Source organism: Equus caballus, chromosome 8, assembly GCF_041296265.1.
Source record: "Equus caballus isolate H_3958 breed thoroughbred chromosome 8, TB-T2T, whole genome shotgun sequence".
In the NCBI taxonomy this organism is placed as follows: domain Eukaryota; kingdom Metazoa; phylum Chordata; class Mammalia; order Perissodactyla; family Equidae; genus Equus; species Equus caballus.
In genome coordinates, this window is record NC_091691.1 from 49583688 (window position 1) to 49610767 (window position 27080).

The 27080-nt window shown below is 48.1% G+C and overlaps 1 protein-coding gene across 5 annotated transcripts; it reads right to left on the reverse strand.

The window, feature by feature from the left end:
* Positions 1-300: 300 nt before the first annotated feature.
* Positions 301-27080, reverse strand: ENOSF1 (enolase superfamily member 1). Of its 5 annotated transcripts, XM_023647536.2 has the most exons (16): positions 26907-27080; positions 21976-22084; positions 19013-19128; positions 16709-16795; positions 16311-16337; positions 14390-14462; positions 14239-14277; positions 13667-13749; positions 12830-12864; positions 9961-10048; positions 8282-8416; positions 4390-4431; positions 3464-3593; positions 3097-3196; positions 1303-1384; positions 301-707 (listed from the first exon to the last, which is right to left on the reverse strand). In XM_023647536.2, the coding sequence occupies exons 1-16, from the start codon at positions 26988-26990 to the stop codon at positions 606-608; spliced, it is 1332 nt and encodes a 443-aa protein (XP_023503304.1). In that variant the 5' UTR covers positions 26991-27080; the 3' UTR covers positions 301-605. The 5 variants fall into 5 exon arrangements, with proteins under 5 accessions (XP_023503304.1, XP_070076885.1, XP_070076884.1 ...); XM_070220784.1 differs by lacking the exon at positions 14390-14462 and having other exon boundaries at positions 26907-27065; XM_070220783.1 differs by lacking the exon at positions 19013-19128 and having other exon boundaries at positions 26907-27047.

The window sequence follows — 27080 nt, forward strand, 5'->3', positions numbered from 1 at the left end:
CATTTTATCATTAAAATAATGATTATTTAGGATAAAGCGTTTTTTAAAGGTTATAAAAAATAGTGGGAAACACCATTTTGCCCTGGTTGGTTTCAGTATGGTGTGAATTCTCTAAGAATACGCCTGGACTGTGCAAGCAAGGATGCTAAACCACTTCAGGGCTAATAGTGGACTCTTTTTCACCTTTGTGGCGTCCTGATACCCCATGGTGCAGCAGAACTATTTTTATTCTGCTAATTTATGACAAGTGTGAAGTAGAAAGAATAAGGAATTGTTCCAACATATTATGCAACAAGCTGCTTATTTTCAAAGTACAGTTTAATGTCTGGGCATCAACCCTTGATAGAAATTTTGTAAGAACATCTTCCTGGACTTTGAGTTAGTTAAATTTGAATTTGTTTAAGGATTACGTCAAAGAATATGTGGTCATTTGCTAAAAGAATCAAGTAATAATTACTGAGCTGATGCCTGAGGTTAATAGGACTTTCAGCTGAACTTGTTTTGATTGGTAGGATGATTTTTCTTTTTCCTATTTTTGGAAAACCATACCCAAGAAATCTTAGGCCTTTTTACTTAAAAAAGAAAAAGGTGTTAGGGCTGAACATTTAATTCCCTCGCGCAGCAAGGAGTTTCTTCCAGACTTCCCCATCTGGATATTGGTGTTTCTTTACGGAGTCTTCCTTCATTTCTGTTGAATAACCAGCATCCTATCAAAGACAAAAAATGCAGTAGTGTTAATAAGCTCCCGGAACAAAAATCATTTATTTTATATGTTTCTGCTGTTCCTAGAAATGCTTTTAAATCTAAGCCAGAGTCAACTGAATTAATATTTTCAAGATGTTTTCAGCTTGTTTGAAACGGGGGAGAGCAACACACCTTATTGGCTACTTTGCATGATTAGTTAATCAAACTGCCTTTGCTCAACCTCTGTTGGTGAAAATGTGCCCCCATCTCGAACATGATGTGGATAAATGGCTCGGCTAACATAGGCGCAGTCAAACCTTTCAGTTCACTTGCCAGATGGAGCCAGGTTTGGTTTGTCTTTGCACAAGGAGTGCACGTTTCACGGTGTCAGCTGGAGAGGAAATGCTGGTGTTAGAGAAGCCTTTAGGGGCAATTTCACCCCTAATCCCTGACGTTCAGGCGTGGGGAATTCGTCGTTCACTAAAGAGCCATTTGTTTCTAGATACTGGAAATAAACTCCAAGGAAACAAAGCTTTGTGCTCTAGGGTCTAGCTCATGAGAACCAGTACAGCAGGAGCTGGCAGCGCTTCCTGGGGAGGCCTCCCTGGCCAAGCTCACCTTAGGAGGCATGTAGGAAGCCTTCTCGATTACCACAGGATACTTGAAATGTTCGTGCAGGTGGTCGACATACTCACACATCCTAGGAGGAAGGGATCAGATTGGAGCAATAAAGCCTTGTTAGATAATTTACGTGGCACTAACTGTTAAAGGGGCCAGTACACTATCGGAAAGGATAGACTAGTCAAGGTTTGGCTGATACCACGTGTTTCTATGCAAATCCCTCAAGCTCAGTTCTTTCCATCTGTAAAATAATGCAATGTGGGGCCTTGGAGGAAGTGAAGTGTGAAAGGTTTTGTGACCCCAATAGGCATCAATTTAGACTCCGCAAGTATCTGTGATTATTTGGGTACCTTTAGCCAAAAGTTAGATGAATGGATCAAAACCACCAAATAAGGTCCTTTCTATACATGATTTAGAAGAGCACAAGTTTTAAGATCAGACCAATCTGTACAGATTCAGTGTCAGCCACTTTCTACTTTTGTGACGGGGCAAGTGATGTAACTCTGTGGCCTTACTTTCGTCATCGGTTAATGAACAGCTGTGACAGGCAGGCTGTGTGCTGGGGGAAATACAAAGGAATGGGCAACAGAGGGCCTCATGGTTCCGGTGGACATAGATACTGAGTTATTGACTAATAGGCGCTATGTACAATCCATGAAGAACAGGTTACAGATGAAGAACCAGCCCCATGGGAAAGGACAGTTGGGCCTCGAAGAATAACAGGGAACAAGTGTTCCACACAGAATTACAAAGCAGAGATGCTGTGGTGTGACAGTACACGTGTCACACAGGGTGTCTGGTGGCTGGGTCACACTCGGTGTCTGGTGGCTGTTCGACTTGCTCAGTGGCATTCCTGAGCAGTGAGGTCTGCTTTCAGGAGAGTGGCATGAGGCACTTCCATCCCCTCTTGGGTGGTCACAGTGCACTGTGGTCAGGGCTGACCCCCAAGACTTGTAGTACCTTTCAAGGTTGGTCAGAACCACTCCCCGCACCCCCCCCCCCCCCCGCTTGGTCCTGCGTTCAGGAACTGAAATGGGGGGGAGGGAGGCAAAAGCAGAATATTCATTTTTTATAGTTTACTTCAAGCATATTAAAAGGCAGCATTTGTCTACTGAGTACCCAGCTTAAGAATAAACCATTACTTTATAATTGAAGCCCCCTCTGCACCCTTACAGGTCCCATTTCTCTCTCAAAATCCTGAATTTGGTGTTTCCCTTTCCCACACATGTTTTTATGCTTTCACTATATGCTTCCAGTGTTCTGTCTGCGATACCACATTTCATCCCAGGAGGAAAGAAGAGCATAATAAAGCCTTATGCCTGCAGATGCCTGGAAGGAGACTGTCCTAATTTAAAGCTCACCTGGGGCGCGGTGAGAAATAAGATGGAACTAAATAAAGATGCAGCCAGATCTTGGATGCCTCCAGTGTTAGGAAGAGATCAGACAGAAGCACAGACTACACATAGGATGAAAGCAGGGCTTTAAAAAATCAGAAACAGGAGGTGGTTGAGGAAGTTCTGGTTTCCACCTGGTTGCAAACTACCCAGGCCCATGTACTTAGAAAACAAAGTGAGTCAGCTACCAAGAACCTACCTCTCAAAGAAAAAGGACTCTAGTCACGGGTGGGTCTGTTACTGCCCTCTGGAGAAGCGGAAGCAGACCCAACTTGCCTTTGAGTTATAGGATGTGCCAATGGACAGGGTTCTTGGTGCCTCTGGTCACAAGAGCAGAATTTTAAAAGATCTGGCCTGGAGTGAGGGGCACTAGTGAAGTGAATGCCACGTTACTGACCTGTTTGTAAGGCTTGCAGAGACTGATATGAAGTCAAATATAATCAGGTGCTGCACCAATTCACAGAGGCCAACTCCGCCCGCATGGGGGCAAACAGGAACTAAAAGGAAGACAGATCTCTATTTAATGCCAAGTAGGGCAGAGACAGGGAGGGGTGGGAGAGAACCTGTGGTTTTTCTTATTACCCACAGGTGATTAAATCATTAATATTTAGGAATGAAATTCCAAGATGAGACTCATCAAAGATTCTCTGATTAAACCTGAATGAGAGTTAGAAAGAAATCAAAATGGCCAACTGCAGAGGGAACCACAGGTGGTGATGGACGGGGAAATGGAGGTCTGGTCTGCAGCTGTGCGGCACCCTTACTTTCAAACTTTTTGGCCATCAGCAACACTGAGAGGTTTTCATTGACACTTCCCAGCCTGCAGCTGTCAATCTGGAGAAACTGCAGGGCTTTCGCCTGTAGGAGTTGCTTAAATATCACTCTATTATGGCACTGGAAATAGAATTAAACCAACAGAAGAGTCAGCCTTGGCCTTCAGGATCTCTGCACCCGGCAACACACCAATTCTGTCCCTCATCAGTGGCCTTCAGGAAGCCTGGACTGTGTTTATTCTTCATTCTCACTTGGCACGAGGCAAGCCCTGAGAGTCCAGGCGGGGGCTCACTTCTTTACAAATCTGCTGGCAGAACAGTGTGAGTCATGTGAAAGTCCCTCTGGCTTGCCATCTATTAAGGAATAACTGTCATAGCGACTAGCAAGTGGGAGATGAAGCGAAGCATCAGGATGAAATACCGTGACTGCAAAGAGCAGGTGGCAAGGACGACAAAACAGAAGCATGGTAGAACAGCACTGCTCCTTTTGCTGGGAAACCGAGAGCCTGTTACTTCACACTGTTCTGCGCGTGGGCTGACTGCCGAAGGTTCTGGCAGGCAGTGTGCTTCGTTTATAAGCACAGAAAGGGAACGCCATAATGTTTACTCAATTTGGAAGCTGACTTCCTTAAAACCATACAGTACATTTTATGCCCTTGCAACAGCAACTTTAAATTGCTGCCTTGTAATTTTGATTAGACACTTTGAAAAAGATAAATGACCTTAGTCATATGGATTGTAGAAAAATATACAAACTTTGGACTATATCTGACTCCAGACTCTAATGAAGTAATGACCCAATATCTAAGATTATGCAAACCTCCCAACTCAAAATAAAACAGGTGATGTAGCCCAGTGTACACCAACGTCCTCAGTTGGTGGCCAGTGTGTAATGACTGCAAGGAGACGTCACTTACCTGTTCTCCAGTGGCAACGCCAATTCCTAATGGGACCAACGCCTATAAAATATAAGGCAACCTGATGTTATTTACCTAAGTTTTTGAACTGCAACTCCTCCTATTTAAAAATTTAGAGCAGTTTAACTATTTAATGTTAACTACTTTTTTTTTTAAGATTTTATTTTTTCCTTTTTCTCCGCAAAGACCCCCAGTACATAGCTGTATATTCTTGGGTCCTTCTAGTTGTGCCATGTGGGATGCCGCCTCAGCGTGGTTTAGATGAGTGGTGCCATGTCCGCGCCCAGGATTCGAACCAATGAAACACTGGGCCGCCTGCAGCGGTGCGCGCGAACTTAACCACTCGGCCACGGGGCCAGCCCCTAATGTTAACTATTTAGAGCTGAAGAAGGAAGCATCCCTGCTGCCAGGCCAGGTGAAGTGTAAGGAGTGGCTGAAGGCAGTCAGGGGACATGCGCACAGGAGGGGCTGTGCGACTGCAGAGGCGGCCGGCACATGTTCTACGCTGCCAGTAGCTCACTCCCCGGCTGTGGCTCTGCAGATGCTCTTCCGCTGTGCCCTGGCCCCTGCTCCATTCTTGCCCCTGCCAAATGTGAGTGGCGCTCCTCCTCTCCGGGACGTGGGCAGTGGTGTGCAACTGGGAGAAGACCCGGCCACTCAACAGTGACTCCTCATAGACTAGGGGGTCCAGCCTCTAGCTCCTTCCTGGAGGTCCTCACTCCCTCCATTCCCTTCTTGTTGTTTCCCTGATGACCCCCCTTCAGTGGTTATTCTAGAATACTCTCCCTTCAAGCTCAGTGGGTGGCCTTATATACTACTTAACGGGCTAGACTCACCTCATTCCTCACCTGGTGAACTCCTCACCTGGCGAAGTGCTGGAATCTTCTCCTTAACACAGGCTGCTCTCTCTGTCCTGCCACCTGAAGCTCCCTCACTGCCCTTCCACCAGGGCTCTAGGTGGCATCTCACCGGCCCCCACTGGGATGGCAGTGCCTCGCTCACTCCCCTTGGCATCTCTGGTTTCTCCTCAGCTTGCTTTCCCATTGTTTAGGGAACAGTATCAATGACACTAACAGCTCACACTTTCTGAGCTCTTGTCCTGCACCGTGCAAAACCTTGACTGAAATGATTCTTCATCACACCCACGGGGACAGGAGCCATCATTAGTCCACTGCACAGATGGGAAGCAGGTGCACAGGGCTAGTGACTGTCCCCGGATTGCAGCGCTAGAAAGGGGTGGCACTGGGGCTGGGACTCTATGCTGACTCCAGAACCAGAGGCGGCATCTGAGTCACTAGATAAGCTAACTTCCCTGCAGAAAACCCCTTGATTTAGGAGCCAGGTGTCCCTGACCCTGCCACCTGTCCTGCCTCTAGCAGGATGTGGACCTGGGCAAGTCTCAGACCAACTGAAACTAAAGCCTCCTCGCCTGCGAGTCAGGAGTTAGAGCAGGTGGTCCCTGAGGCATCTTCTAGCCCTAACGCTTCATGCTTCCTGAAGCGTCTAATTTAAGTATGCTTGGTTCCTTATTTCAAAAGAAAACAGCAGGGTGGGTGGGAAGACGTGGAGGAGAGAGGGAGGGGAAAGCCATTTGACTTACTCATTCTACCGTTTTTTTTTTAAGGAAGATTAGCCCTGAGCTAACATCTGTGCCCATCCTTCTCCGTTTTCTATGTGAGACGCCTGCCACAGCATGGCTTGATAAGCAGTGCGTAGGTCTGCACCTGGGATCAGAACCCCAAAGTGGGGAACCTCAGGCCACTAAGGCAAGCGTGCGAAATTAACCTCTATGCCACCGGGCCGGCCCCTCATTCTACCATTTTAAAGCATATGTTATGGGTACTGAATAGTACCACATTTATTTTGTCTTTGTAAATCTTTCCTGAACCTGCTCTATCCTGGCTGCCCTCTCCCTTCAGCTCCCCACCACCCATCTAGATGACTCGGAAAGCCTGCTAGCTCCTATCCATCCCTCTCAATCCATCCTACATGCTGCTACCAGTCAAATCGTCTTTAATCCCAGTCTCTCATTCAAGAACCCGCAGTGGCTCCCTGTGCTTGGCTGCCTCTTCTGAGCAGGTGGAGCCCACAATCTGGCCCCACATGCCTGCCTTCCCCACAACCCGCCACGTGCACCCGCAATCCGTCGGGTGTCTCCAGGGCCTCCGCCCGTGCCGGCTGTCTCCGCAGCCTCCCTCTGCCTTGGTTCATCTGCCTGCCTTCCTCAGATGCTCCTGAGGGGACGGCCTCCCTCACGGAAACAAAACCGCAGAGGGTCGAAGCCCAGAAGGGCTTCTGAGGAGACTCCAGGCGGCAGAGTCAGGTCCCTGTCTGGACAAACTGGCAGGCCCTAGGGTGAGGCTACCTCACAAGAATGCCAAGGTGAAAAACCTTGTTTAGCCATGGCCCCACACCCAGATTCTCATTTTGGAAGGATTCCTCGGGTCTCAGTTGTGTTTAAATAGAAGGTGGTTGTCCCCCCAGGGCTCCTCTCCCGTCCCCCTCAGCTGCAGCCTCGCTCTCATCCTGCCTCCAGGAGGCCGCTCCCGCCCTCCCGGCCCACACATCGCTCCCTTCAGTGAACTTCGGGGCCAGCCCAGCACTCCTCCTGTCTGGGTTTCACGGATCTTGAGGTTTTTCTCTCCAGCTAGGCTGTGAAGTGGGGAGAGTGCAGGGCATTCCTGTGGAATTCCTTCGGAGGGTTTCTGTAGAGTGTCTGACATCAGCAGACCATATGTTGATTTATTGAGAGAAAAGGAGAATTTTGAGCCGCCGACCCCAATGCCCCAGTAGGACTTCACATAGGACACACTGAGACGTCCCGCCTAGAACTTGCAACTAAGACTGTCCTCAGAGGGAAAATTTTAAGATCAACACATAATGTGGAAAAGCAGAGCAAAGCCAAGTCACCTCAGGGAGGAATAACAGTTCCTAGGCAGGCGGGACTTGACTCCAAGCCCAGTGAAGGTGCTACCCCAATGGCACAGTGCGGCGGGAAAGGGTTATCAGATGAAAACGGAAATGAGGGCGGGGCCCATGCAAGCGCTGCCCCGGGAGGGATGAGGCTTAAGATTCAACTCATCTGGAGCAGAAGCAGGCGTATCTGTGCTGCGGAGATGGGCGCGTGGGGACCACCTCGGTCTGATGCCATCACATATTCAGATCCCCTAACCAATGCTGCCCCGATTCCTCACTCCTCCAGAAGCCTTCGGTTTCCTACGGCTGCTCGTGGAGCTTGCTCTAGTCAGAGGACGCAACACTCTAGCACTCCCAGAAGTCCTAGTTCTCCTCTTCAATTAACCAGCTTGCCTTCTGGCTTTAAATAGCGATGCCGTCAGCTTAACTAGTGGGAGACTCCTGAGAGACAGGATGTTTCTCAGATGTTGTGACATATCAGGTGCTTCCTACACCAGAAAGGGGGAGAGGCCGCCAAGTCGGGGTGAGGGCTCTAGGGAAACAGGCAGCCTCCTCCTGGGGAGGCCCGACCTTGACCTTAGCCAAGCAAACGTTTTCTTCTGAGTCATCCGGAGGAGTCTACGCTTTTTGTTTCATTCTGGGTGAGTAAAATATTTTAGCATCAGTCAGATTTCTATATTTACAAAGTAGAGGAACCATGCCTATTAACCTTTGGATTGCTGGCAGCCTTTCAACTTTTAGCAATTTACTTTCTCTAATAAGAAGAAATAGGGGCAGTGGATAAGCTGAAGGGAACAAAAGGATGTCAGGTCTGCAATTCCAGCACTTGTCACACGTTACAATTATTTCAGCTACTTCATCAGGAGACATAAAAGGCTTACTAGCAAAGGAATTTTAGGATCTGTCATGACCACTCTGGAAAGCCAGACAAAAAAATATACAGTAACAGCAGCAGCAGCGGTAGGAGTTTTTCTACCTTGGAGATGGCGGCGTGTCCCAAAATGTCATCAGGGGAGGTTGGCTCCTCAATCCACAGCGGCTTGAATTCAGCCAGCTTTGACATCCACTCCACAGCCTCGGGCACATCCCAGCGCTGGTTGGCATCCATCATCTGCAGGGAGACACAGACCCTTCACAGTGCCCTGCTGGTGCTGGCCTTGCTGCAGGGCTGTGGCTCTGAGGGAGGAAATGCTGCCACTCAGTGCCACTGACTGCCGAGCAAGACTCCCAGTGGGAGCCTGATATTTCCTCTGAGAGGCCCAGCATGCAGCCATAACAAAGGGAGCCAAAGAGTGGCCACCAAGACTGGAACGCTCCCTCCAGATACTGGCTTTTAGAGGAGATGCAGACAACTCATGGAGCCACTGTGACTTGTGGAAGTGCCTGGGCTGGGCCCAGGACAAGTGTCAGTGGCCCTGGAGCTCTGGCCCAACCTGCATTTAGATGCCACCCAAACACATGTGTCTTGCAAAATTCGCTGTTTGTAGGAACTGTTTTATCACACTTGGAACCATGCACAGTCAATGCTGAGTTTGTTCAATAGTCATTTGTCGACCCCTGCCTACTATGTGTCTGACACAATAATGAACAACCCGAACTGTACCATTAATTAAGCACCTAACCCACTAGGCAATTTATGGATTCTGTCCCATTTAACATTTATAATAACCCTATGAGGCAGTTCATATTAACTCATTTTATAGATAAGAAAACTAATATGCAGAGAAGTTCAGGAACTTGCCCAAGATCAGTAAGTCAAATAAATGGTAAGTTCACGTCCAGAGCTCTCTCTGCAAGGCCCTGGCTCTCTGCGCGCCACGGTCCTTCCTGGAGGCCAGGTGCCAGGTGTGCAGAGACTAAGAAAGGGCCCTTCCACCCCTGACACTGTCACGCTTCGAGAAGACACACAGAAATAACGTTCCTGGCAGAATGTGCTAAGTGGTAAGAGTTCCCTGTCTGGACACTATGAGAACCAGAGGACAGTGCGCCCAGAATCTATCTGTATCATACCTTATTTGGATGAGGATGAACTCATAAGACAAAAGTAACATTAACTCATGTATAAATAATGGGACTCCTGATCCTGGGTCAAAGACTCAAACTTCTATTCTAACTTATGAAACAAGCCTCTAAAACTTCATAAAAACACCTTATTGTGTGGTCCTTTTATGAAAATATTTTACACATAATAAGAAATGTTTTATAAAAATACATAGCCAGGGATAATGGATCCTTACATTTATCTCAGCAAAAGTTCCAGCATTTCTTCCACAGCGGCTCCCTGAGGCCCGCCCACCCCAGGAGCCAGGCGGGACGGATGTGTTAAGGAGAATTGAATGCCCAAGCCACCTGGGCGCCAATGGGAGACCTGTTTGCTGAGGCGCATCCACGCCAGCAAGAAGGAACAACCCCTAACCCAGATCTTATTTAACTAGTCCTGCAGAATAAAAAAATTAAAAGCTATCAGCCCCCTCGGTTGCGTTTTTTTCCTTTTTGAGTTCACCTAGTGCAAGACCACAAAGCTGTACTTCCTGTGACATTCAGTTTTAAAATTCCCAGTGTTCTTTAATCCTTGCGTGAAATGATTTGTACTCGGGCCCGCAAAAAGGCTTCACACAGGCTGCTGACTGCTCAATGGTGGGAGAAGGTATTTACCAACGTCTTCTCGGGCCCAATCGTGTTTCTGATGAGTCGGCATCTGCGGATGTCATCCTGGAGATCAGCACCAACTTTTACCTTAAACCTGTACGACACATTTGGTTTGTACTAATTACACATTAGTTTAGATCTGTCTCCTGATTTGGCAAAGACACCTGGATTTTCCACAGAAGCGACTGTCTCTGTCAATAATTCACATTTTCTAGTAACCTCTTGCTCTTTCCCACTCAATCTTCAGACCAGTCACTTGAAAATAACCCTGCAAATGCTCTCTCTCTTTACTCGGTATCCAGGCAATCACTCTACATCACTTGCTGACCCAAAGTCAAGGAACCAGAGAGAGCAGTTAGACCTTCGACAAGATTAACTCAGATTTTGCTGTGCCATGGAAAGGAATTAAGTACGAAAAAGCTGCAATCAGAATTGAAGAGAAGAGTGGGGCTGGGAAGGGGGGCCGAGCGAGCCAGAGCGAGCCATCCTGTTACATTCTGGACGCAAGGATGACTTATGATAACCCACGTCCATCTGAGTGGCCCTTCAGTACAGGGCTTTATCCTAACGTTACCGCATAAAGGGCACCATCTGCTCGCCGCGAGACAAAAGCCAATCGTCAAGAGGCAAGCGGGTGGCAGAAAAAGGGCATTTTATTACAGCTTGCTAGCAAGAGGGAAGATGGCCGACTAATGTCCAAAAGAACCATCTTAAGCGGGGCACAGAATTTTGAAGTAGTTATATAGGCCAGTGGGTCATAGGGGTGGGGGTTAGGAATGTTGACCCTCTGGTGTTACAGGCTGGGAGTTGCCACACCAGATCTTTCAGTTTTCACCGATGATGGCTATCAGCATAGACTCTCTGTTTGGGGAGGTCATCACAGTCCTAAGGAACTCAAAGGAACAAAGTTATCATCTTATCACAGCTGGGAGGTATATGCACAAGCAGGGGTCATAAAATGTACAAAGCAGGGGGATCTCCTGGAGGGTCCATATCCAGCTGGGTTAGTCAGAGGTCATTCAAAGTTACAACATGGTCTCTTTTCTACAATATGGCTTTCCTTATGTTAACCTTGTATAAGCCGGTTTCACTAATCAACTCAGTGAGCGGTCAGCCACAGGGACCACATGGTACATGGCCTGAAGATGGGCAGTAAAGGGACCTGGTCACAGGACCAAGGAGCAGCAGGGGTCCCCTGTGCAGCACAGCCTGCCACTTGCAGGGAGCTCCCCTGATCTGTTCTGACCACCCAACTATTCTCCAAATCTGGCCTCTACACTGGACCCACGCCTCGGTTTCAGTGGTCAGTGGTCAGCCTGAGTGTGGCACTGCCAAGGAGAGGAGGTGACACCACCAAGGGTGAGGCCGGCCTCTTTTCCCTCACTCGCCTAGCTCTCTCGCTCAAGGACTGCCTGAGGACCTCCCTCCACTTTCCACAATGTCCACCTTCTGTGCCCTCAAAAAGCCCCACTCTCCCGCACACCCAGGTGTCTGCTGTGTTGTCTGCCCTGCACTCAGCACTAAACACACCACAGAAGACACTTCTACACCAGGTGGGAGCTTCAGTGGGCCACATCCTCTGGATGCCAGGCTCCCTACGCTGGGAGGCTTATGAAATCTCTCCTCAGCCTTCTCTGCCTCACCAGAAATGACTGCTCCAGCCTTTCCTGGGTATATGGAGAGAGGGAAGGTGCTGGCACTTACTGAGCACTGCTGAGTCCTGACTGTGCTGGTCCTTTTCAGATATAGCAGCTTTGAGCAGAACCATGAGTTAATATTATTCCCGTTTTATAGAGAAAGGAAATGAGGCTCAGAGAGGTTAAGCAATTTGCCCATGACCACACAGCAAGTACTTGCAGGGGACAGGGGAAAAAGGCAAGATCGTGATTCCAGATCCACCACATCCCAAGCTGCTTTCCACTGCTTCATGCTGCCTCCTTCAAGTTCTCACTCTCCCACCCTTTATTTAGCTGAGGAGTTAATAAGAATTCAGTGCTGCTCAAATTTCAATGTGCACACGCGTCACCCAGGGATCTTGTTAGAATGCAGATTCGGATGTGGCAGGTCTGGGCTGAACCCTGAGGTTCTGCATTTCTGACAAGCGCCCAGGGGATGCTGATGCTCCTGCTCCACAGATCCCACTGTGAGCAACAGGAGGCCAGGTGGCCAGAATGAGTGAGTCATGCAGAAAACCTGGTGCTATGCCCCGGGCAAAGCATGCCGCCTTGAGCTGCACGGATGGACTCAGTGACCAGATCAAGAGATGCTGGTCCTCTGTGTCCTGCACTGCATGAGGCTTCAAGGCCACTGACAACCACAGTTTACCCAGAGGAAGACCCTAGGATGCCCAGGGGTCCAGAGTGCACAGGAGAGAGACAGGAGAGAGTGCAGATGCCCTGGGGGAGAGAAGGGCTGTCACCGGGTGGAGAAGGAGCCTGGCTCTGGGAACGCTGTGCAGAAGAACTGGGACCAGCAGCTGAAGTCATCTGGAAGCAAAGGGTTCAGTACCCTAATACTCTTTCTGACCCTTCGAGCCTCTGACAATGGCAAGTGCCCAACAAAGCTGAGCTCGTGGCCTCTGCGGGTCTTCAAGCAAAAGCTGAATCAATGCTTGTGACTGATGGTAAAGAGTGGCTTTTTATTCTAGACTGGTGCTTGAAATCAATCCTCTCCAAGGTCTCTTTCAACTCTGATGTTCTATAAGCCCACTTAGGACTCACATCTCGTCTTTAGAGAAAGCCTGGCCTAGGCTGAAACTTCTCTCATGCGTCCCTACACGCCAGACGGCTGCTGTGTGCATCCTGGCTCTGATCCACAGCTGAGTCTCTCCTGCTGCTAACTGGGAGTAAAGGCCATTGTCACACAGATCAGTTACCTGGTCCAGCCGTCCTTCAGTGCCTCGGTGCAGAGCTGTGGGGAAACAAGGACAGCCATCATCATACACGGACAAGCTCTCCTCGGTCTCATGACTACCTCAGTCGTCTCTGATCTGAGACACAAACGTTATGGCTGCGACATGAACCAGAAGAACACCCATGGGTGGTTGAATTAAGAGATGAAACAGCTTAGCCAACAAGCATAACTCTTTGTACCTGTAGGGAGACCTGCTTTCCTCATCTCTATGGAAACCATTTCTTTAACTGTCACAACATTCCTGGAAGGAAAATGGAGCATTTACATCCCTCTTTCTAAGCTGGATGTTCTGTGGCTCCACAGAACTGATGGCTGTAACAGCAACAAGCAGAAGCTGGTCTCTCCTCTCCCTCTCAGCTGTGAGTACGGCGTGACAGGAAACAGGAGTAGGTCAACCACGCTCTGACAGCACACCACGTGCCAGCCAATGCGGTGAGCATTATGCATCTTGCAGTATTTATCTGAATCCTCAAAACCACCACGAGACAGGAATTATTTCCCCATTTCACACTGAGGAAAAAGACTCAGAATGGTTAGGTGTAATATTGCCCAGTGTTATGCTGTTGCTCTGCCTGGGAATTAAATCCTGCCTGTCACCTTCCAGAACCAAAGCCAGGACTCACTAGGTTAGAGTCCCGTGTCCACAATGTGATGGCTTTACTTTTGCTCATGTGTAGGTACTTCCAGAATGAGGCCGTGGATCTATAATGATTTAGAAAGGCTAATAATAAAATATTAAATCTTGTGCAGAAAGCCAGGAATATAAAACCTGCCTACAAAACCAGGGTCAGAGGCCCACCTGCTTCAGCGTGTCGTCTGAGTAGCCGAGCCAGGCGCACGACGTGGTGTAGGCGGGGTAGCCCTGCACCAGCATTTGCTCTTCTGTGGAAAGACAACGCGCATGGACATTTGGTCCTTTTCTGGGACCTTCAGAAATAGCATCACCTGTTGCTCAGCTGCTGCCTGTGGAGAATCCAGCTGTTCTCCTCTGACCCCACCCTCCACATGCTCCCAGGTCCTGGTCCCGTCTTCTGGCCACATTCAGGATCATGCAAATTCTGAGGATGTCAAACCTCTGGGGTCAGCATACCCTCTTGGACTGCCCCACTAGCCAGGGCCTCCTGTGTCCTTGGCATGACCCTAAAGCCAAACTTCCTCTTAGCTGTGGCTGAAGGGAAGTCTGAGGAAGAGGTCACATCCAGGAGGCTTCTTCACGCAGACTCAGCCATCTGTCAGAGGGCCTGGCTGCTGGCATGGGGCATTTGGGGACAATATGAACTCATAAAGGACACAGGGACAAAGGACAACCCCATTGTCCCCTCAAAAGTGGACAATGATAGCAAAAATAATGAAGGAAATCTCACAACCCACCTCTTTCTTTTTTACCAACTTGACCTTTCTGCAGTATTTCTGGAAAAAATAAAAAGCACCGTCACTCTTTTGGACAACAAAGCATGCTGCTACGTTTACCCATCAGCACGTACCAGAAAGCTTCCAGTTCCACCACTTAAGTGCGACTCACCAAAGGCTTCCTCCTCGGTCAGGACGTCAGTGATGTATCTGAAATCGATGCAGGACAACAGCGTCCTGGGGTCCTGTCAGCAGGACAGGAGGGAGGAATGGCCCACATCCATTCACAAGCGGATTGTGTTCCCAAGGATCTGCTTCACTGTTACGTGGGGCTTATCCTTTCCGGGAAAGGGCCTTTGGGATTTGTGTAAAACTGTTTGATTCTGTCACTCCTTGGTGCAGGATCCGCAGGCCCTCGTGCTCTGACTCCTACTCCCCCCATTCCTCCCTTCCCTTGAAACGTAGGCTCCTATGACCATTCCAACTAACTCAGCTTCCAGAGAGAGGGCGCCATGTGAGGCAAGCACTCAGCAAAGTTAAATGGACAAGTGAGTGCCTGGAGTCCTCAGTACTTCATTCTCCACACGTCAGGGCTGGCCGGCAGGAAACTCTGAGCGGATGAACGTGACACTGGAGCCACTTAGTGGGAGAGGAAAGGAGGCTTGTCTCAGAGCCAGCCCACCCAGGGTCAGCCCTGTGCCCACTGTTTGTTACCAGTATGACCTTGGGCAATTTCCTCTCCCGTCAAATAGGGACAAGCACTTCACCGACAGGAAGAGAGCAGATTAACGTGCAATAGTGCTCAGCACTCACCCTGGACAATCACGGGCTGTGCCCTCCCCACCCCTTCCTGCCGCCACTCAGTGCTCTGGCCTCCCTGGGAAGGCTGCCCTTCTCGGCTGGGCCTCTGGCTGAGACCTCTCCCCACCCCACTCTAACAGTCAGCCGGGAAGCAGCCGGGAACTCCGTTCCCATGCAGGTTTTACTGTGACCAGTACTGTGACACTGTAACTGGTAGAAATCGGAACGGCTCCTTCAGCGCCGAGATTTGGCCTCCTTTACGAGCACTGGCACTGAAACAGGGAACAGGATCCAGAAGAATGAAAAGTCCACAGGTGGGATTTCAGGTGCCTTCCTAGTGGCCCTCAAATCATTCGGTTTTGATGGCCACCTCCTGCACCCTTCTGAAAGGCTAACCTTGAGCCTGAAGGTGGCTCAAGAGGTCCATGTCCTTCCCCTTCAGATGTCGCCCCCATGCCACCCGCAAGCATGTCAGAAAGATGGTGTGAGAGCCTCTCATCTTCACTTTCCTCCAGAGGAGGGACAATGTGTGATAGCCCAACGTGTTCAAGGCCATGGTGTGCTTTGTCTTTCCTTAATTGTGATGCCAAACAATAACAAGGGCCTTCAATTTGACCACCACACTTTTAGCGACCATCCAAGGCATCACCCTGAGGCAGCTGATTCTCAGAGAGGTTAAGTGGCATGCCCAAGGTCACTCAGCCAGTAAGTGGTGAAGCCAGGATTCAAAGCCACATCTGCCTGGGTCTGACGTTAACTTTGCCAGTTTTTCCTCCTCAGCAGCCAGGTGCTCATCCCCACTATAAACAGGTCAAGAAAGGAAGCGGCAAGGTGCATGTCTTCAGAACTCAGTGTCTGACTCCCTCCCTGCCAGAGTCGCACAGCGGAGACCACACAGTCTGATCCGCCATTTGCTTTTGGAGTCAAAGCAACCAGATAATATCTTAATAATAACATCTTGCTCTTCAGAGTTTGTGAAGCACTTTTCTTACTTAGTCTTTAAACCAATTCTATGAGGTTCCTGGAGAAGTTGTAACTGCCCCCTTTCGAGAATGTGTACTATGTGTGAAAGCTCCAAAGTTGGGGAGACAGACCCGCCCCTAGGACCACCCTGCCTGCATGAGCACAGCTGTTACTTCAAATATCCGAAAAAGCATATTTTACTGGTTTTTTGCCTTATCATCACTACAGTGATCCACAGACAGTCCTGAACATACTTCCTGATAATCAAAAGGGAAGTAACCCGTGAAACCCATTTCATTTACAGAAACAATTATAAAGAATTTACTTACCATGTCAACAAGTAACTTCCACAGAGGCTTGAAGACAAAAAAGAAAAGATTTTGAAAACACACGTGTACAGTACCCATCTGTTTCCTGACAGCTGCACCAGCCGCCAACGGGCTACCAGATGCCTGCCCCCCCCCCTTCCCCGGGCTCTAACTGTTTCCCAGCCCATCACCTTCGCTGCCCCCCCTTCTTTCTCAGCCCGTTCTAACTACTCTGACAATTTCCTAACTACCGCCAATCTCTCTCAGCCGAGGAGAAAATCAAACAGTTCTCTTTATTTCCTTTTGGGGGCCTGCTGTGTATGTCTTTCGTCCTCAGAAGGCCGCTCCTAGAGGAGGTGTTCATCCTCCACCACGACTGTGTCCTTCCCCAGCCTCAGGGCGCTCCTGCGGGGCGGTACCTTCCCCTCCTGCTTGGCCCACAGGTCCCACACAGCGTTGAGAACGGCTGCTGTAGCTAGATGCACAACACCTTTCTCAGGGCCGATCTGGTCAGGAAGCAAAACACACCAGCGCTTCTTAGAAAGGAAAAAGGTACGTAGGTCTCCTAGCCAGGGGTGCCTTTCAAGAATCAAAAGGCAGCAACAGAAACTCACTTAGAGATTAAGCTTGTTTTTAATAGTTTCTAACCTATAGAAAAGTTGCAAGAAGAGTACAAAGAATTCCTTTATATTTCCCTTCTCTTTGTCTCTCTCCCTCTCTCGATGTATATACATACATATACAGATAAATAAAACATACATAATATAAATAAAATTTATTTTACTGATCTGTTTGAGATAAAGTCACAGATATCATGCTTCTTTAACCCTAAATACTTCAGAGTGTAGTTCCCCCAAACAAGGCCATTCTCTTTCTTTTTTTGAGGAAGATTAGCCCTGAGCTAACATCTGCTGCCAATCCTCCTCTATTTTTTTGCTGGGGAAGACTGGCCCTGAGCTCACATCCATGCCCATCTTCCTCTACTTTATATGTGGGACGCCTGCCACAGCATGGCTTGCCAAGTGGTGTCACGTCCGCATCTGGGATCCGAACTAGTGAACCCCAGGCCACCGAAGCAGAATGTGCACACTTAACTGCTGCGCCACTGGGCCAGCCCTAACAAGGCCGTTCTCTTAGATTTTTTAAAAAAATTTTTTCCTTTTTCTCCTCAAAGCCCCCTGGTACATAGTTGTATATTCTTCATTGTGGGTCCTTCTAGTTGTGGCATGTGGGACGCTGCCTCAGCATGGTTTGATGAGCAGTGCCATGTCCGCGCCCAGGATTCGAACAAACAAAACATTGGGCCGCCTGCAGCGGAGCGTGCAAACTTAACCACTCGGCCACGGGGCCAGCCCCACAAGGCCATTCTCTTACATAACCACAGAACGATGGTCAAATTCAGGGAATATAACAATGACAGAAGATCATTACCTATGACAGTCCATAATCAAATTTCAACAATTGTCCCAATCATGTACTTTATTTTACTGACATATTGCATTTAGTTTTCATGTCTCTTTTTACCTGGAACAATTTTTCTTTTTCTTTTTTTTTAATGTTATCAACATTTTTAAGGAGTACAAGCCAGGTGACTTGTAGTGTTCCTCAGGGTGGGCTGGTCTGGGGTTCCTTCATGATTAGAGTCAGGTTATCATTTTTGGCACAAAGGCTACAGAAGGGATGTTGTCATTTTGCTTTTTATTAGGGCCATTATCATTTAGCACCTGGGTAAGTCAGTGTCCATTTGTCTTCGTCACTGTGGATTACCATTTTCCCTTTTTAAGTAAGGAGATTAATATTGCCCCCAAATTTTAGCATCTACTGATGATTCTCGCCTCCATCAATTATAGCCATGATGGTTGCAACATGGTGGTTTTCTCATGTTATCATTCCTTTTATATTAGCTTGTATTCTACTGTATTGACCAGATTTCCCTTGTTTGTTTACTATCTGAATGGACTCATGGACTCTTATGTTATTCAATGAGTTATACCATTACTACCATTTGTATTTTGATGCTTGAATTGTCCCAGATCTAGCCAGTGGGGGCTTTTTCAAGGGGACACCTTTAAAAGCAAGTTTAACTTGCCCTACAGAAAGTTAAAAATGAAATCTGAGGCAACGTGCATTCTCTTGTGGCTTTCTCTGTGCACGGACAGGAGACTGAACAGAACTGGGAAAAGACAGAGCTGGTGTCAGGAGGCAAGGGCAACTGCCGGTTATTGGACCGATCTCACTGTGATAGAATCCTCTCTCTAGAACCTCACTTTTTCCATGCTTTGAACTTAGGGTTCAAAGACAGACCTGTACACGTAAGAGGTGCTCTGGTCTCTATCTGCTTAACCTTTGCTCTTCTGTTTCTGTCCTTAATAACCTCCTCCCACAACTCCAATACTACTCACATTATCTCTCCCCAAAAAAAGGTTGCCCATTCAGCACTTTATCTGCTAGAGTCTAGACCACTTCTTCCCATTCAGGCAGTGGAGGCGAGGTCCAGGAGGGCAGAGCAGCTCTCAGGATCCAAATACGTCCAGATTCAAGCCATACAGAAAGGAATCGGTTACCTCAAAACACTGATTGTCTACAGAGTTCAAGCCCTAAGTTATCTGAATAACATGTTTTACCTTAAAATTGTAAACCCATCTCTATTTTCACATTTGTTCAGTCAAAGGACATCCTGGTAACATTATTTATAGAAGCATTTTACGAAATAGGCCCCTTACCCATCTGAGCTGCCCGTCACTTGTGAGCTGCCTGTAGAAGGCTCTGAAGTCACCAACAATGTCCTTGAGGTCCTTGTGAAGCACATGGTGGGCCAGGGCATTCACAGCACAGACAACTATTAAAAGAGGATTTAATTCTTGGGCATGTTTTGGTATAAAGTCAATAAATTAAGACATGCAAGCACCGCAAACATTCTAATGGCATTTCATGAAAATAATTTTAAATACAAAAGGTGTTTGCTTTAAAAAACTGCCCCAAACATGTCTTCTGTGGTTGTCATAAGTAATATCACACAAGTAGAACAGCTGTTGATCTGCAGACTGAGCTTAATTTCTGAGTTGAGTAAACACATTTTGATCAGTTGCCATGTGAAAAACAGACTGTAGATCTGAAAGTTTAAATCATGCCCAAATTATTTTCTTGTTCACTTTTTAAAGTATCTGGACAGTCAGATTCAAAACCAAACCTTGCTAGTTCATTGTTCCAAAGGAATGAGAAGACTGACTGATAGAATTAAAAAAAAAAAAAACCCTTTTTACTGTCAAGAACAGTTATGTGTCACTTAACAATGGGGATAGGTTCTGAGAAATGCATTGTTAGGTGATTTCATCACTATGTGAACATCATAGAGTACATTTACACAAACCTAGATAGTATAGCCTACTTACACCTGGTACTAATCTTCTGGGACCACACTGTTGTATGTGCGGTCTGTTGTTGACCAAAACGTCTTTATATGGTGCATGACTGTACAGGAAATATCTTGAATTCACATATAACACACTATTAAAGATGAAATGAAATGAATCTGCAATTAGCCTAATACTTACATGTAAAATGTTCAAGTACATGAAAACACTTATCATAAACATTAAGTTTCTTACCTTGACTTACTTATTGATATACTACATTTTTCATAAGTAATTTGAGGTTAAACTTAATTTGGGTCACTATTACCATCAATTATTTATTTTTGGTGTTTTACTTAAAAAAGCTTTATAGTGGGGGCTGGCCCCGTGGCCGAGCGGTTAAGTTTGCGCGCTGCGCTGCAGGCAGCCCAGTGTTTCATTGGTTCGAATCCTGGGCGCGGACATGGCACTGCTCATCAGACCACGCTGAGGCAGCGTCCCACATGCCACAACTAGAAGAACCCACAACGAAGAATACACAACTATGTACCGGGAGGCGTTGGGGAGAAAAAGGAAAAAATAAAAAAATCTTTAAAAAAACAAACAAACAAACAAACAAACAGCCTTTGTGAAGCTTATATACTTATAGTGGAAATAAGATTATAGGTGTCTTATAATGGAGATGGAAATTGATCTAGCCCTGCCCCAGGGGAGCCCCAGGACAGCTGGGTGGGGAGGGGAAGGGAGGAGGGCGAGGCCAGCGAAGGACCTCCAGCACTGAGCTCAGCAAGCATCCGAGAAGAGCCTCAGGTCTGTCTGAGAAGCACGTGGTGTGCGCAGGCTCCCTCACTGCGGCTCCAGCCGGCAGGGTCCAAAGTCTCAGCTGCTGACAGAGTGGTTCCAATGGCCCATCCCACAACACATGTTGTAAGCTTGCTGCGTTTTACACAACCTCTGGGGCCGCCCTGTGTGGTCTGCAGTGTGGAGAAAGCAGCTTCACAAAGTGCTCAGCTTACACCAGAGACCCTTAAAGTCGCAGAAGCTGACACAGCTCACAGACCTATGGTGTCAGTGGTAACTGCCTCGGGGACAACGTCAGCAGTAAATCAGTGACCTAACCGGGAAGCAGACAGGGAGTCACTGCATGTCTCCTCCTCCTGCCTGGCAGATTCCCTGGCACAAAGCCTCGCCTCCGCTCTGAAGCCGTCCCTGGCCCTCCTGGACAATGGACTAACCCTCTCTCCGTGTACCTTGTACCCACTTCAAAAACACGAGTCTTTCTCACACTGCACTACCTTCTCTTTATGTTTGCCTCCCTGAGAAGCATGTGCATTCCTTCTCCTGGTGTGTGGGACTCTGTCTCCCTTCTCTCTCTTTCTACAATCTTCTCTCCAGGGCCCGGATACACAGGAGCACTCAAGGGAGGTCTGCCTAAGGACAGGCTGACGGCATGACTGAATGCCAGCCCTGTGAGAGGCGGGCAGCTAGGTGGCATCCACCGAAAGTTCAAAAAAGGTTCCCATGTCCTTCACACAGACACACACCCCTCTTTTCTGCTCCACAATAAGAAAATCTTTCAGCAGGGGCCTGACTTTTATTCCACAACTAAGAGAGAGCTAACACTGCAATACTCCCGGGAGGGCTACCACGTCCTCACCAAAGCTAGACACTCTGGTTCCTCCCCTCCCGGCCCCTTATTCTTCAGCCTATCATAACTTGGCTCCTCATGATCCTTTGAAATTGATGATCTGGCAAAGGTCCCCTTTTTGTACTTCTTGAATTTTGTACCATGTGCGTGGATTATGCGTTTAAAGAAACAGATACTTTGTATCTAAACGTGCTGCAGCTGGAGGTTCCGCCTGACCAGCCGCGCAGCTGGCTGAGCCTCGGCTCCCTTCTCTGTAGCCCCCGGCTCCACGTGCAGCCCACACGACCTGCCCTTCCCGGGGAGAGCTCTGACTCGGGGCAGGGCCAAGGCCTTATCCGCCATGAAGAGGCAGCCGTTTTGAACAGCGAGCAGACCCCTGCGCACTGCAGTCAGCCTTGCTACGCGAGCGCACGTCCGCCGCCCGCGGGCCGGGGCACCGCCTCGCTGGGGTCCTCAAACTCTGCAGAGGAAAGGACGAGGCTCGAGGACCGTCCCGCGGTCAACCGGCGACTGCAAGGATGAAGGCCAAATTCTGCCGCTTTTTAATTTCTCCCAGTGAAACAAATAAACCATAAAACATTGTTCATACCTACTTCGAGCAGTAAAAACAGTGAGAAATCAGGTCAGAAGTGGAATCTACATAGAAATTAAGCCTTGTGGAACCTTAAGAGAATGTTCAACTCACCCACTTCAGTGCCTTTTCCCAGCGTGAAGGTGATCCCGTAGCCCTTGAGTCCGTCTCCCGCGTCGGTCTCTAGGACCACGTAGGCAGCCGAGTAGTCGGGGTCTGTGTGCTGCGGGAAACGTCCCGCGGAAAAACGCAAACGTGAGGAGCCCGAAAACAGACAGGACAACGATATCAGGTAACTACAGCACGTGCAACCGGGAAATGCAAGACGAGCTCCGATCTGAGGGAACCCTGATATACCCCCAAAGCAGGAGCTCTGAATGGATGCAAGGAGCGTGCTCCTGAGGATTCAGCTTATTTTAACGAGGGCCCTGTGTACATTTTTAATGCCAGTCTGCAGTTATGTCTCCTTTGATGTTCGACTCAGTTTTAAACCCAGGAGTTTCGCCCACAGCTCTCTCTGTGAGTTCTGTGAACAGAGTTAATTCATCAGCACCTTCAAACTGAACAAGCCAAGGTTCCAGAGAGCTCTCAGGTAGAACTGGACTTACCTTCCCTGCAGTTTATGGCAGGGCTGAAAAGACAACAGCACCAGTTCAGAGGAGATCACTGGGGGAATCCAAGAATTAAAACTTCAAGACAAATGAACCCGTGTTTTGTTTTTGTTTTAGTTTCTACTATCAAAGAGTATCTGATAATAAGAGTTTACTGACCGACTGCTATGAAACTCAACACTACTTGTCAATATGGGGGATGCAGAAGTGAAAAAACAAGTCCATCTCTAGAAATTTCTCATACAGTAGGGAGAAAGAGCCAACATACAAGAACCAGGAGAGAACAGTCGCTAAGACAGTACAAGGTCACATGCTGATGTGTGGTTGGTTACAAGTACCAGAGAAGTTCAAAGGAGAGGAGCACAGAGGAAGGGAGGGACTAAGACACGTGGATGAGCAAAGGGGCAGGTGAAGGGACGGGACGCAGGCAGAGAGAGTAATGCGAAAACCAGAGGCTTGTGAGAGAGAAGTGAAACTCCCGTGAGGACACTGGTTTGCAAGTGAATGAAGATAAGATTGACAGGAGGCATGCGGGCAGGTAATGGAGACCCCCAAAAGCCAGGCAAATGATCTGAATGCATTAATGATGCAACTACTGAAGAATTTTGCATTGGGCTATGATGATGTATTACTATTGTTGCTGTTATATAATATTTATCGTTCTGGGAACACTATTTTAAGAGCTTTACATGGTTTAGTTTAATCCTCACAACAATATTATAAAGTAGGTGCTATCATCCCTGTTTTACAGATGAGGAAATTGAGTTTCAAGTGGCAGAATTTAAATCCCTGTGTTCAGCAGGGTGGGCGGGGGAGATGCACATGATGGACAAGAGGCCCCCGTCTGGGGTCGAAGGCCAGCGGAGGGCATTTGGTGTGATGCGCTGCTGAGCACCAGCTGCACCGCTGAGATTGTGCAGGTTGCTGGGGGGCACAGACAGGTCTGCCCTTGAGAAAATTACAATTTAGAAGCCCTGGTTACAGAAACTCTAATAATATGAGGCAGAACATGGTAAGTCTCTGGGAGAGACGCAAACGATGAAAGCCAGAGAGCCTATTAGCTGAACGCACTTGAACCTGGAGGTGGCTTTATGATGAAAATAGACTCTGAGCTGGTCGGTTGAGGCCACCAGCTTTGCAGCAGTGAAGACGGGGCATGAAGGATCTGGGAGGGAAGAGCATCTCAGATGAGGTAACAGTGGCAGTAAAGGCCATGGAGGGACAGAAAAGGAAAAGACTAGAGTGTATTCAAGGGTTGGTGACCACTCTGGTCTAGCCATTGGGTTCCTGGGGGGAAGTAGGGACATAAGGCTCAGAGAGACTCCAAGAATTAAAGACCCAAGGACAGTTTCTGGGCTACATGGAGAAGAAGCAATGGAAAAAGGAAATCTTTCATTGAAGCCTTTTGCGAGGGTCAAAATGAAGAGATGAGCCAAAAGTGACTTGAAGCTTTGGAGTCCTTGTGACTGGCAGAATGATCCCAGAAGGATCAGGAGGGAGGGGGGGACAGGGTATGGAAGACAATGAGCTCGGATTCAGATGGAAGGTGGTTAGCATGAAGGTGAAAAATCCAACAGGAAGTGTCCAGATGGCAGCTAGACTTGAGGTGAGAAATGAGATCTAGGAGTCTTTGGCATAAAAGTGGGCACTGAAACCATGAACATGGAGGGGGTCTTAATGGGAGTGTGTAATGAGATGGGAGAGGCATTAAGGCCTGAGTCTTGGAGAGGGAAGAAGTGAGGTCAGTATAGGAAGAAGGAGCAGCCGGAAGGGCAGGCGGCCAGCGGGGCAGAAAGATGGCAGGAAGAGGAGGCAGCAGACAGCATGAAGCGCAGACTGTGAAAAGGACACTGGAAACAGAAATAACAAGGCAATTCCAAGAGAAGGAAGGAGATGGAAGTCGACTTCAGATTAAGGAAGAAGTAGTTGTAAAGAATGGAGGCAACAGGCAGGGGTCAGTAATTTAGCATTTGGTGGGGAATGGGCAGAAGCAGAAGGAGGCAGACAGGGGTTAGGGTGACGTAAAGACTATTCCCGAATGGGAAGCCCTGTCCACGTGGGATGGAGAAGGAACCACTGGAAAAGAAGAGACTGACGATGAAAATGCTGGAGGTGGAGGGGATACGAACGGGGCCCCAGGAGTCAAGAGGGGTGGGAATGGGGACACAGGAGAACAGATTCATTTTGGAGCAGGACATGACCTACAGAATAAAGGGAAAGATGAGAGGGTTGGTTTGGAGACTGATGTATGGAGATGGGGCCAAGGGAACATTTGTCTTTAGTCTTCTTGGTGATGCAGTGAGCAACGTCTTCTCACTGCTGGGGGTGCAGGACTGGGAGCCGGAAGAAGGAGAGAGCAGTCTGGACAGCTGCTCCAGGGAGCTCAGCAAATAACAGGGAAAGGAGAGGAAAAGTATGGTTGGGAGGTGGCAGGGTCAGCTGGAACTAGGCTGTGAGTCCACAGCCACCTTGGTGAGTGGCCGGACAAGCAAGCAACTGGTAAATACACAGCAGGCCTGAGCACTCCAGGTTTCTTCAAAGGCTGATAAGAAATCATAAGTGGAATTCTTTGCTTTTAACAGATTTGAGGGACAGTTTCGGGGCTCCTCCACGAAAATATCCTATTTGTGAAAAGGAAGGCTCACCCTGCTGCTAAGTGCTGAATGCGGCTGAATTGCTGAGTCCAACATGACGTGAGGGCACTGGAAGCAGTACCCCCGAGGACTGCAAAGTAGCACATTCTATTAAGAAGGCACCTGAGAATCAGCGCACAACACAAACCTGACCTCCAGAAGATAAATATTCAAGTATTTATGGGCTTGCAATACAGATGTCAGATAATTTCTCCTCACTCAGAGGTCATAAACCACTCAGGTCCAGAGACAAATTCCATTTCCTAAATTATTCTACAGTAAACCAGGCTACTTTACCACTTCACAAATTCAAAGTGCTCGGAATTCACAAATTTAAAATCCCTCTGCTTCAGTTTCCTCATAAGTAAATAGTAATTATAGCCAACACTCATTGACAGCCTTCTCTGTGTCAAGCTCTTTACTGGCATCTCATTTACATTGATGAAGCGGATATTATTACAGTCATTTTACAGATGAGAAAACCTAGGCTTGGAGCAATCCAGCGGTTACCCACAGCTGCTACACCTCAGAGGGTCAGACAAGTTGCAATTTGTGTTTGGATTTTGCAAGCCAGTAAAATTTCAAACATTTATTTGGAGATCCACAAAGCAGTGCCAACTGGGTGTTTTTTAAGTCACTTACCATAATACCATATAAGAAAAGACACATAAGGATTTTAAAAAGCAGGAAGAACTTCATCTCAGAAAAGAATTCTTTTAACTGTAATAACTTTGTTTAGTTAGCATTTTTTAACGAGAGCCCTATTTTAATAAAATATTTCAGGTACACAAAGAGCATAGGTAATATAATGAACATCAGGGTACCCTCCACCCAGCTTAAGATGCAAAACCTTACAGTGTGAATTAGAGTTCCCCGTCCCTTCGTTCCCTTCCTTCCGCACAGTTAACCATTATCCTAACACGGATGTTTCCACTTCCCAGCATGTGTTCACGCATTCCTTACACAGCCATGTAACTTCACTTTTCTAGTGTGGCCGTGTCATCGGTGGACCCAGATGGGCAGTGAGGATCCAGGGGGAGCAGGCCTGGAGGAGACCCTGCAGAGAACTCATATATTTGGGAACCACTGCAGTAGACCTGGTGGTGACGCTCTAACACTCTCAGGAAGCAAAGACGTCCTCCAGTACTTAGGTAGGAGTCAACGTCCGTGCCTTTACTGTATCCCCAAAGACTGATACATACTTGCACAGTGACAAATCCTTTATAACCATGCTCTCAGCTAATTTTATGAGAGCCCCCTCTCACATGACCCAGAGTTACTATGAGCTTGTTTGTCTGGTTTCCCGGTCACACAGTGACTCCATCATTTCACCGATGGGCCCAGGAGGCCCAGAGAAGTTAGGGTCTTCTCCAGGTCACATAGTAAGTTGTGGCCGAGGCAGGATCACCACCCAAAACGCCCAGCCCTGGGCTTCCTGGTCTTCACCAACAGGAATCCCATCAAGTTCTCAGTACAAAAGAAGCTAGCGATGTGCTGTTCTAGGGTTTCGTCGGTGGGGACGCAACAAAACGATCTTGCTGCTGTTGCATATTATGCATTCTACCATTTCCAGCACAATGCAAAACACAAATGTGAAAAGAGGAAATATTCAACGTCAGCAAAAAGAAAAAAAAAATCAGAAAGAAAAAACTTAGGAAAGTGTATTTTCTGGATACTTTTACTCTCCTTCCCGGCCTCCCCGTTTACAAAAGCAACCTTTGCAAAGTTGGGAACCTCCGCGGGACCCGCACGGCTCCCCGCGGCTAAGTGGGCCCTGAGCCAGCTGTCGCGCAACGCTTACCATGGCGTCCGAGCCGTGGCCCCCGAGCGACGTGGGGAAGCGCACGTCACGGACAGAGAGCCCGGAGATCCTGCCGCGCACCATGTCGCCGCGCGCCCTGCAGCCTCCCGCGCCGCCAGGCCCGGGACGCGGACCCTGCGCGCGCGTGCGGGTGGGGGGACCCCGGCACGCCGG

What these genes read in the sequence shown, in the direction of transcription:
- ENOSF1 (XM_023647536.2), bottom strand. Translation starts at nt 26,990, where the DNA reads ATGGTGCGCGGCAGGATCTCCGGGCTCTCTGTCCGTGACGTGCGCTTC. An exon ending in CTGAAGGACGGCTGGACCAG is followed by an intron (nt 10,049 to 12,829) that starts GTAACTGATCTG and finishes TGTGTCGTACAG; the next exon opens with GTTTAAGGTAAAAGTTGGTG. An exon ending in CTTCCTACATGCCTCCTAAG is followed by an intron (nt 708 to 1,302) that starts GTGAGCTTGGCC and finishes TGTCTTTGATAG; the next exon opens with GATGCTGGTTATTCAACAGA.